General features: G+C 42.0%; 1 protein-coding gene across 1 annotated transcript in view; it reads right to left on the bottom strand.

Moving 5' to 3' along the window:
- SPG11 (SPG11 vesicle trafficking associated, spatacsin) overlaps nt 1-12,257 on the bottom strand; it is a 75,813-nt gene that overhangs the window by 5,777 nt on the left and 57,779 nt on the right. The window contains exons 28-33 of the mRNA XM_031453159.2: nt 8,606-8,768; nt 6,254-6,468; nt 5,047-5,797; nt 2,954-3,093; nt 1,849-2,047; nt 1,300-1,437 (exon numbers count right to left, since the gene is read on the bottom strand). Of these exons, the coding sequence (XP_031309019.2) occupies nt 1,300-1,437; nt 1,849-2,047; nt 2,954-3,093; nt 5,047-5,797; nt 6,254-6,468; nt 8,606-8,768 (1,606 nt within the window). The remainder of the gene's footprint in view (nt 1-1,299; nt 1,438-1,848; nt 2,048-2,953; nt 3,094-5,046; nt 5,798-6,253; nt 6,469-8,605; nt 8,769-12,257) is intronic.

Here is a 12,257-nt window from a genome sequence, read left to right as displayed (position 1 = left end):
CATTTGCAAAAGGCCCCCAAAAGAACAAGTAACCCTTGCTTTCTAATGATGGAGAAACTTTCTGCAGACGAACTGATGAAGTACCTGCCAACACGGGTCCGAGGGCATTCTCTATCAGTGGAGAGTCTTAGGGCCGGATCAAGTGCTATTTGATGCTCTGTACTTCTCCTGGCTTTCTAGATTAAGATCTGACTACATAGAAATTTAAAACTATTACATACAATCACTGTGAGCACAACTAAAAGGCAAAATGGAAAAATATTTGCAGTGTTGGAAGATAGAAAAACGGTTCTCAGCCTTAATACATGCGGTGCCCTCTGGGCCTCTGTACCTGTGGGGCCCTCTCCAAACCTACTGACCACTACTCCTTCAGGCCTTGGTTTGCACATTTCCTCCCCAAACACTCCTCGACCCTATCAGTCTGGTTCTCGCTGTGTATTACACCCGGGCTACTGCTTAGCTTGCTCACCGTGTCCCTGGTTTTAGAGTACCCGGCACACAGCTGGTGCTCAGTAGACACTGCTGAACCAGACTAAGAGGCAGAAGGCTGTTTGAAAAATAAAACTGTTCAACCCCTTAAAAATCCTCATTTTTGTTCACTAAGTATTAGTAAAATGCCTTTTTTGCATCTATTGAATTTGCAGAGTATAACGGGTTCCAGGAAATGATATTTTCACACACTGCTTAAGAGGGAGTGAGAAGTGAATTTTTTTTCCCTGAGGTAAAATTTGGTAATATATATATATAAAGTTTTAAAAATGGGCATACTACTGAATCAGGAATTTATCTTAGGGAAATAATCATGGATGGGCACATATATTTGCCTATAAGCATGTCTGTCACAGTGTTTAAAACAGCATAAAATCGGAAGCAATCTAAAGGTCCTACAATAGTGTATACTTTTTAAAATTACATATAAGAGAAATACTGTGTAACCATTAAAAATGATATAGAAGAATATTCAATGTCATGAAAAGATACTGGCAGCATATTCATAATTATAAACAGTATCTGCAGTACAAGGCCATTTTTGAAAAATAAAAACCTACAGACTTGCATGGAAAAAGATGAGAGGAACACATGCTACCGTGTACGCTGAACTAGACACTAAAGAGTGAGCAGGCTCTAATCTGCTTCAGCGAACTACGGCTTTCTACTGAGAACCTAGAAACAATCTAGGAGGAGCAGGGATCCAGAGAAGGAACAAGGATCCAAACCGAGTTGTGAAAAGACTTAATCCCAGACTTCTTGGAGACCTGCTTGAGCCCGAAACATGTCAGAAAATGGCCAAGAACTTACTGCAAGACAATTCTCCGTGGGGAACAGAGGAAATCTTATCCAGCAACTTCATGCCTACCAAGGTGCGGTCTTGACACAAAGCGGTCAGCTGAAGAAACGTCTGGCTTTCCTCTGCTGGAGTGAACATCAGCTTATGTCCTGTACAGAAAGATGTGGAGAAAGGTGCTATCTCACCTTGAGAGAGGTGGGAGAAACAGAAGCACCCCAGGCCAGGGGCCCCCTCTGCCCAGGCCCGGCACCAGGAGGCTACGCCGAAGGAGCTCCCGGGCAGCTCTCCTCTTGCTGGGCTCACATACCTGGGCTAAGCTGCCGTCTAACAGGCAGCAGGAGTTCATCAGCTCAGAGAAAGGCACAGCTACTCTAAATATAATCATAAAACAATACACAAAAAGTAACAAGAACAATGTGTTTTCCTCTTCCAAGTACAATCTGGCAACTTGAAAGGACCAACATACAAGATGTATGTGTATGAGCATAACGTCAAATCCTTGATGCTGGGAACTTGAGAATGTGATCTGAAAGGCTGGGGAGATCTGGAGGATAGGGCACCTGTTCCCTCTGATGGGGTCAGCAGCTCCCGGGTCACCTCTTCAGCCACTAGTTCAGCCACTGTGTCTGGCTCGAGGCCCTGGGTGCTGATGAAGGCTTGGGCTCGCCTGCATCGGTCGGGCTGCTGAGAAGCCAAGATTGCCCGGAGCATGGCCTCGCCATCCTGAGCGGCGACATCTGTGTAGGAACAGCCCAGCTCCTGAGAGGAAGGCAAAGCCAATCCAAGCCATCATAAAGAGCCAGGAAAAAGCCAGCAGAAGACAGCCCTTCCTGAAATCTGATGTGGACAGGCACCATTGTTTTCTGAGCTTAAAGATCCCTCACCCTGAGCAGGAACCTAAGAAGAAGCACACATTGTTTTCTAGCCCTTTTTACTGCTTCGCCAATGAGCTGAATCCTAGCAAGAGAAAGGCTTGTCTTCAGAAAGCATCAGGTTAATCTCTCATTGAACACTGAGCATTTCAAATGTTATGAAACCTGAGAAAATCGAGTAAAAGGCAGAGCCCCTTCTTCACTGTTCCCATGGCAGCGGGAAACCCTTAATTTCCAAAGAAGCCTCCGAGGCTCGTGCAAGGTGGGGCTGTTGATGCTCGGGTTGCCCTCCCTCGTGCTCGCCCACCACCCTGGGAGTCGACTCCTGCTCTCCCTCAGTCAGCACAAAGCCACAAACGATTCCTGACTGCTCTGGCGCGTGTCTTTATAGTCATTACATTCCAGTTAATTTCATTTTAAAACTTATTTTGGGCTCTTTTCCACATCGAAAGTGCCATATGGGAAACCTAAGATATTTTAGGGCTGGAGGGGACCCTCATCAAGTCATTTACAGATCAAGAATAGGGGCCGAGAGAAGTGAGAAGAAGCTAGTCCTGCCCTAGCTTCTGGCTGGGTGAGCCGCAGCCAGAACTCAAACTGCCCTGGCCCTTGGCCTGACAGACTCCTGGCTATTCCTCAGGGATGGATTTACCGGGACCAACAACCTGAGAAGAGCTCCACTCCCAGGTCATGACTATAATCTGAAGGCAACGTCCAAAATCTATCTCCAAAGTCCCACTTCCCTCCCTCTCAGAGGAAACTTCCTGTAGAGACCCCACCCTTTGGCACGTACCTTGGCAAGTTCATACAGACAGAGGACCTGCCGGCAATAATTCTTCCCATGGAGGCATCTGCTTGTCAGAGTTTCCAGATTAGACACCACTTCATCAATGGGGGGCAGCATCACAAATGACTGACTATCCAAACTTGATGCTGGAAGCAAATTGAGGTTGGAGGGAGGCTCGAAGCTAGTAAGTTAAGACCTCTCCCCAGCCCCCCATGACTCTATATCTTGGCTCACAGCTTCCCTCACTGCACCCCAGTGACTCCCCCTGGGTCTGGGACCACTTCTGACAGGGCTCATACCCACTTAAACGTCTTTCATTGCCTTCTTCCAGGATTTCCCAGCCTGAGATACTTCCAAAGGCCTCATGGGCTACAAAGGACTCAAAGCCACCTAACTGAACACTCTAGAGATCGTCACCCATGATGCCTGCTAGGCTCTCCCCAACACTCCATCCCTCCCAACTTCCCCTTATGTCCAATAAGTCACCAGGCCTACCTGACTCTACCTCCAGAACACCTCTCGATCACTGCCTTAGTTCCAACCTTTATGCCTGCATCTAATAGGCCTTTACTGTCTCCTGCTGCCAGCCTCCCCTCTCCCCCAACTCAATCTTCCAGTCTTTGCAGGATCATCTGGATCGATATCTTAAAGGCATAGTAAACTTCAAATCCATTCTGATTTTTAAAAAAACTCTTAGCCTAAAACAAAACTTTCTTAATTAGATAAAGGGTTTCTTTTAGGGAATAAAAGTAGAAAAGAATTATTTATATAGCATTGTTTCCAATAGCAAGAACAAAATTGAAAAAAATTTAAATGTGTAGTATCAGTAAATCATTGTTTCAAAAAAATCATAGTACATTCCTACCGTGGAATACTTTGCATCCATTAAAACAATTAGATCAATCTATGTGTACTGACAGGAAAAAATGTAGAAAAAAATAATTGCATTTTCATAGAAAATAAATAAATATTGTGTGTGTGTGCGCATGTGCAAAGCCACACATAGAAAATAATGCACACCAAGCAAGTAAAAGGTGTTATTCTGGGGAATCTGGTGGGGGTGGTGTTGAATGGGTAAATAACTTTCATTTATTACTTTATGCACTTCTATACTGTGTGGTTTGTTACATTAAGCATGTAATACTTTTGCATTTAAGATATAACTCCTTAAAAAATATGCTTTAAAGAAAAAAAAATAAAAAGCAACTCAGATCATGTTATTCCCCTCCTTAAAATCTTTCACTGGGGTTTCCAGTTCTAGGTCTCACCCACTGAACTCAATATAAAACCTGGACACAGTGCACGCAGCGCTATGCGACGATTCTGAAAAGTAAACAAGAAGCAGGGGGACTGATGACCTACGTCACCATTTCTTCTCATCTAGTAAAGTCCAGACTGAATGCAATGCCACCTGAAACCCAGAACCAAGCACTAAGGCTCACAGAGAGAGAGCGGGCTCCAGGACACGTCCCCTGGCACAGGCTCAAGGAGCAGAAAAGAAAGTCCTACTGCCCATTCTCTCTGGTCCTGGCTCCTGAGCAACCCCTTGGCTGTGGTGGGAGAGTCTGCAGCCAGCAAGAGCCAAAACTCAGAGAGGGACCTTCTTTTCAGATCAGGTGCTCTAATCCCAAGAGGGCAGTAAGCTGGCCCTAGAGGCAAGCACTCAGGAAAATGCACGATGTTAGTTTTGCCCTTTTGGTACACAAGTTACACTAAGTTAAGGGCAATCCATGAACTAGGTAATTAGCTAGTCGCTGAAGTAGAAGCACCTATGTCTTTTAACTAGCTATGCAGCAAAATTAGAGGGGATCTATCTGACTTGTCACTAGTTCACTGAAATTTATTCTATACAAATAATCATGTTTCCAATTGTACATTGATCACATATAATATGACTGATTTTTTTTAATGTTAACCTGATGAATCCTGTGACCTCACTAAACTCGCTTATCCTAGGAATTTTCTTATAGATTCCTTGGGATTTTCTATGGAGGCAGTCATATCTGTGGACAGAGGCAGTTCTATTTCCCCCTTTCTTCCTGGAGAGAACGCCAACAGCACCTCACAGGACTCAGGGCAGTCTGATCTCCTTCACTTACTGCTTTGGACTTTCCTGAGAGGAAAGCCAGGTTCTTCCTCCTCAGGCAGCTCAGCACTTCGCAGGAGGGCATGGATCTCTGGGTGCAGGTCATCCACACTAGCCTCCCCTGAAGCCAGTGCTCTGCAGTGCAGTACCACGGCGACATCCTGGTTGTAGAAATGAAAATAGCGGCACACTCTACTTGCTTCATGCACACAGCCATCATCCAGCAGGCGCCCAATCAAAAAGTTTAGGGACTCTTGCTCCTTCCAATCTAGTCTGTTCTCACAATTGTCTTTGGAAGGAAGGCCATTAAGTTCTAAGTATTTTGATGTGTTCAGAGCAGCCAACTTAGAAAATGAAAACTCTCTGGCTAAACTATCAAAGGTAAGTTCACCACTAGTTGACATCTGTTGAGAACACCTGGGCTCTATTTCCTGCTGGTTTCCCCTGAGGGTGTGCTGGGTGATGCGGCAGAGCCAGATCTGCTTCTCCAGCTCCTCCAGCTCCTCCAGCGGCACCAGGTCCTCCTGGGCAAGCCAGTGTCCCGTCAGGGTGAGCAGCAGATGGCGCTCCTCAGCGCAGCTCCATCCCTCCTCAGTGGGGCACTCACGTGCCTTCAGAGCCTGGGCTGAGAAAAAGGAAGATGCTGCTTTGCTTGAAATGCAATTTTTCTTAAAATTCTCATGACATTTTTTCCAGAAGTCAATTCTTGCTTGTTTCAGGGACCACTGGTCAACGTGTTTTAAGGTCTGCATTTCCTGTGTTATCTGTGAAATTTAACAAAGCAAATTTTAGCCTTTCTTGGATAAAGAAGTACCATAGATGCTAATGCTCCCTAAGTGTATCATGCTTGTTAAAACCCAAATCAAGTCAGAGAACATGGGACTTGGTTACAGATGATCCTGGACATGTTATCTGGAAAAGTTAAGGTATGAAAAACAATTCTAAATTCATCTAATTGAACGAGGTTCAAGACGAAGCCCCCTTATATTTGATTCTATTTCAAGTAAAATAGTTGTAGCATGTCCTACAAGTTAACCTTATATTTAAAGCAAACACTTTTCAAAAACGGGCATTCTAGGCTCATCCATTTCTGAAAGTAATGTGTGTGTGAGAAGTGAAAAAGCCTCATCTCTCTATTAAATCACATATCTCATTTGATTCTCAGTTTAATACTGAGTCAAAAAGCTAAGATTTTAAATAACTTAAAAGACTGATGATACCTCTTCAATAACCAAGTTGTCCACAGGTAGTTCGGCGAGTTCTGCTACCCTCCTGGCCAAAGCAAACTGTCCTTCTGTCTCCAGTTTTTCCAAAATTGATCTACATTCATGCTGAAAATTCTCAAGGCTGTAGCTGGTAATAATTACACGATTAATGTCTATGGATGTATCCTTCAAAATCTGGCTAAGGACACACAGCTTCTTTACATCTGGACCTGCGCCAAAGAGCAGCAGATATAAACATATAATCAGTAAAATACCGTTACAGGGTAACTAAATATCATGGGAGACTATGTAGGTTTAACATAATAATGTGGCTAAAGGGAAACAAAAACGTATTTTTCTACTCTAGTTGGCTAGCAGAGGAAGCCAAAGGCTCTTATAGAGTAAAAATTGACAGATCAGAGATGAGCACAAGGACTCTGCCTACGTGTCTGGCTTTATATACAGGGCGGACGTTGATGGCCTACCACGGAGGAGCAACTCAATTAACCTTTGGAAGACTTAGCCATTCATTCAGGTTAGTTCTATCTTTTCCCAGATTATTCTCCTACCTTGAACAAATTTGTACAATCGTTCACTCAACGCAGGCTTGGTGTGGATCAAGACACAGAACCTATAGGACAGCTGAAACTTGCAGCTGGTCAAGAGCCAAAGCTCTAACACGGCACCTGGTATTCAGAATGGAGGAGCTCTTACTCCGCCAGACACCTGTCTAACTAAACCCAGGGAGACCTAGCTGAGCATTTCCTGATGTCCCCAGGAAATTCTTTTTTTAAATTTGAAGTATAATTGACTTAGGGTATTATATTAGTTTCAGGTGTATAACATAGTGATTCAATATTCTTATACATTTCAAAATGATCACCATATGTCTAGTTACCATCTGTCACCATACAAAGTCATTACAATTTTACTGACTATACTCTCTATGCTGTACATTACATCCCCACGACTGACTTACTGTATAACTGGAGTCAGTACCTCTTAATCCCCTTCACTTATTTTGCCTGCCCCTGCCTCGCCCTGCGGCCACCAGCCAGTTCGCTCTCGGGATCTAAGTCTGTTTCTGTTTTGTTATGTATGTTCATATAAGTGGAATTACACAGTATTTGTCTCTTCAAGGAATTCTTATTCTCAGTAACATTAGGAATTCTCTGCCAACAATTTATGTGGCTGGGTTTGCTCCTACTCTCAAATAGTACGTGTGGGGCCTACGTGTGCCCGACCACAAAGGGGGGGCGTGGAAAACATTCTCTAGAAGTCTGCTCCCAATGCCACCTGCTGGGCTGTGATCTGATTCCGGTATTTCCAAGGACAGTGAGACACTCAGCACAGTAACACCAGTATGGGCATGCTAGATTTCTTTGCTGGCACCATATAAAACATAGGTTTAAAAAAAAACATGTATTTTCTCTAAGCACGTATACAGTATATACATACAAATATTCCATAAAAATAAAATAATTTAATTATATGAATAAAAGCATTATAGTAATGGTTAACAATGTAGACAATCTGTAATTTAAGGATAGAGTAATTCTAGCAAGAAAACATGAAATTTATTTCTGAAAAAAATTAAAGTTACCACAGATCAATGAAAACATTTTACATTAAGAGGATCTACTGTTTGCTTTACATGGTAACTGACCAGTACCAGCTTATATACACTACATTTTGGAAACAGCCCCCTTTCCTTCTAGTCATCAGCCCACAGCCTATAAAACTGGCACAGAGCCCAGCACTCTGTCACTGCTCTGTGCAAATTTGAGCTCTCCAGCTGAACATCTGTGAGTTTTAATGTGATAAAATAACCCTGGTAGTGAAAATGCCAGAATCTACAGTAAAAGAATAACATTATCACTCAACAAAAATTTGAAATTATCAAACGAGTAGAAAAGAGGGTAAAGCAATCCTGCTCAATCAGCAGCAAGCTTACAGACTGCCCACGTCTGTAGGAATCTGCAAAAAATAGGCACAATTTGTCTCTGAAACTTTAAAAAGGAATTAGGCAGTTCTGAAAACAGGTTTGTGATCTTGAGCAATGATGATACGTTAGGGTTACCTGTCAGAGAAAAGAATGAGAGTGACAGGGTAATGCCAGGGGTAAACGTGGCTATTTGCTTAGACTGAGCAGACAGTTGTATTACTTGTGTTTTGTCCTGTTGTGTGATGTCTTAAATGCTTTAACCATGATTGAAGTTTCCTGTAACCTTCTCACACCCCATTCTGGGCTGTAAATGTAATGTTACATATCATATGCATTTTAATTTCCTGAATGATCTTCTAAACTATTTTCAAGATTAATAAGCTAACTTCTTAACAGTCACTTGACTGTAAGAATTGTCTTACCATCAGAGAAGAGATGCTCTATTCCCACAAACAGCTGTAAAAGCTTCCCCAGCTCATACTGGGTCCTGCACTGCTGCAGCATAAGCTTCAAAAGAAAACACACCTGCTCCTTCAGCCATGGGGCAGGGATGACCGCGTGGACCCTTGTGGCTGCCGTATCAAGCTACGAGAAAAAGACAGGGTCAGGGAAAGCGGCTTTACAGCAACAGCAAATCAAAACCTCCAAACTTGGGAATGTCTAAGAAAGCCACAGTATCATCCAAGGCATCTCCTGTCACAAAGGAGGATGCTTATTCAGGTCCTTTCCAAGCAGCAGGAATTGGCACTGCAGCTCATAGGAGCAGCAAAAGGAAGTCCTCCTTGGCAGCTTTGTAGCTTGTCTCTCAGAGACATGTCCTGGTGTAGAGAGCCGTGTGTGTGAAAGTCAAAAATGGAAAAGAGACCTAAAGACTGAATGCTAACTATGCAGTAAACCAATGCAAATACTCTCAAGTTAGTAACTGCCAAACTAACAGTCCTGTGAGTTGCTGTGTAATTAGCCAGACATGTTTCACTTAGCAGCTTCTTTAAAGAGGGGCCTAGGCCCACCCCAGAGTCCAGAAGATTTGAAATCTCTTAAAAAGACTTGCTTAACATTGCTGAGCTGGTTCTATTAGTTTGCTTGTAGTTTATACCATCATTAAAGAAGGATCCCATTAGTAAGCCAGAATTTATGTCATTTCAACCAAATGCTAAAAATACTAATAGGAAGATGACCCCAAGAAGCAGTTGCATAAAGCTGTAATCAGAGCATTAGTTCTTAGTCTTTATTTACTTGTTTACCTCTACTGCTCTGAGAAGAGGGTCTACAGCAGGCAGATGATGGAACTAGTTGAGAGAAAAAATACATGGAAGTAAAGAGCTGTGGCAAGGATGGAGCACCTATACTGCCCCTTGGCAGGCGTCTGGAACAGGGCCAGTCAGGAAAGAATAAGAAGATACCGGGGAGGACCTAAATGTACATGAAAAACTATAAAACTCATAGGAGATAACATAGGAGGAATCTTAGATGACCCTGGCTATGGTGATGCCTTTTTAGAGAAAATACCAAAGACAGAATCCATGAAAAAAATAACTGATAAGCTAGACTTCATTAAAATTAAAAACTTCTGCCCTACAAAAGACAATATCAAGAGAATCAGAAGACAAGCCACAGACTGGGAGAAAATATTTGCAAAAGACACATTTGATAAAGGACTGCTATCCAGAATACATAAAGAACTCTTAAAACTAAACAGTAAGGAAACAAACAACTCTATTAAAAAAATAGGCCCAAGACATTAAAAGAAATCTTACCAAAGAACATATACAGAGGAGGGGAGGGTATAGATCAAATGGTAGAGTGCACGCTTAGCACGCATGAGGTCCTGGGTTCAATCCACTGTACCTCCTCTAAAAAATAAAATAAACCTAATTACCTCCCTCCCCTCCACCAAAAAAAAGTAAAAAAAAAAGTAAAAAAAAAAAAAAAAAAACCTATACAGATGGCAAATAAGGATATGAAAAGAAGATCCACACCATATGTTATCAAAGAAATAGAAATTATGGCAACAATGACATACCACAATATACCAATTAGAATGGCCAAAATCTGGAACTCTGACAACACCAAAGGCTGCCAAGGATGTGGAGCCACAGAAACTCTCATTCATTGCTAGTGGGAATGCAAAATAGTACAGCCACTTTGGAAGACAGTTTGGTGTTTCTTATAAAACTAAACATATGATCCAGTACTCCTTGGTATTCACCCAAATGAGCTTAAAACTTATGTCCATACAAAAACCTGCACACGGATGTTTAGAGCAGCTTTATTCATAATTGCCAAAACTTGGAAGCAACCAAGATGTCTTTCAGAGGGTGAATGGATAAACAGATGGTGGTACATCCAGACAATGTAGTATATTATTCAGCACTAAAAAGAAATGAGCTATTAAGCCATGAAAAAGAAAAACTTAAATGCATATTACTAAGTGAAAGAAGCCAATCTCAAAAGTCTACACGTTGTGTATGATTACAATTTACCATTCTGGAAAAGGCAAAACTACTGAGATAGTAAAAAGATCAGTGGTTACCAAGGGCTGGGGGCAGGGAGGGATGATTAGGTGGAGCACAGAGGATTTTTAGGACAGTGAAAGTACTTTGTATATTATAATAATGGATATACGTCACTATACATTTGTCCAAATACGTACACCACCAAGAGTGAAACCCAAGGTAAACCATGGACTTCGAGTGATTATGATGTGTCAGCAAGTGATTATGATGTGTCAGTGTAGGTTCATCCTTTGTGACAAGTGGATCATTTGGTGAGTGATGATAATGGGGAAGGCTATGCATGTGTGTGGGCAGAGGGTACACGGGAAATATGTGTACCTTCTTTTCCATTTTGTTGTGAACTAAAACTGCTCTAACAAATAAATTCCTTTAAAAAAAAAAAGTGTGCGTGTGTGATGAGGGCAGGAGGATGGCAGAATATTGCAGAGTAGAAATCACCAGGATTCTGTCACTCTAGAGATGCCCAGAGATAGACAACAACTGTGCTGGCAGAATCTGTCCAACATGTAACTATTTTGGAACTCTGGAGTCGATTGAAGGCTTGCAACTTCCAGAGGGGGACTTGGAAGGTAAACTGCATATAATTTTCATCCATTTCATTCCTTAGCACAGTAGCAGCTATCCAGCTCTCACTCCTAGCCACGCGGCAGGCAGCTTGCAATGTTCCTTGAGCAGCTTGTACACATCTTGCAGAGTGGGTAAGGAGAAGGGGGAGGTGACAAAAAGGACACTGGATCCTTCAAATATCAGAAATCTGTTTGCTGCTTCTGACCACAGAAAGAGGCAGGCAGCCATTGTTACATCACCTCCCCCATTGTTGCAAGCCCTTCCCCCTCTACCTGAAGTGACTTTCAGGGGATTTGAAGGACTGGTACCCTTTTCTTTCCCTATTCATTTTTTCTTTTTCCCCTTTTGGGAGTCAGATATTAAAGACTAGGACATCAAAGACCAAATGGATAGACAATGAAACTTAGAAAATGACTCTGCATGCCCAGGAAAACGCTCAGAAAAGACCTGAGAAGTCCTTAAGTTTGCAGCTCAGGCTAATCCTTGGCACAAAGACAGCCTACAACAATCAAAAACAAAAAATAATAAACTAAAATAACAAAAATAGCAAATCCTGGGAAGAGTGAGAACCTGATTTCCAAAGTTACCATATTTTTAGATTCAAATGTCCAGCATTCAACAAAAAATCACAAGACATACAAAGAAACTGGAAGGTATGGTCCATCCAAAGGGGGAAAAAATCAGCAGAAACTGTCCCTGTAAAAGAGCTAATGGCAGATATACCAAAGACTTTAAAACAACTGTTTTATTAAGGATGCTCAAAGAACTAAGGAAGATGTGTAGGAAGTGAAGAAAACAATGGATGAATAAATGAAAATATCAATAAAGAAACAGAAAACCTAAAAAGAAACAAACAAGCTGAAAAGTACAATAATTGAAATGAAAAATTCACTAAAAGGATTCAAAGGCAGATTTTAGTAGACAGAAGAAATAATCAGTGAACTTGAAGATATTATCAAGTCTGAGGAAGAAAGAAAAAGACTGAAGAAAA

Source organism: Camelus dromedarius, chromosome 5, assembly GCF_036321535.1.
Source record: "Camelus dromedarius isolate mCamDro1 chromosome 5, mCamDro1.pat, whole genome shotgun sequence".
Classification (NCBI taxonomy): Eukaryota; Metazoa; Chordata; class Mammalia; order Artiodactyla; family Camelidae; genus Camelus; species Camelus dromedarius.
Note: the sequence above shows the minus strand (reverse complement) of the source record. Positions and strands in the feature narration are given on the sequence as shown.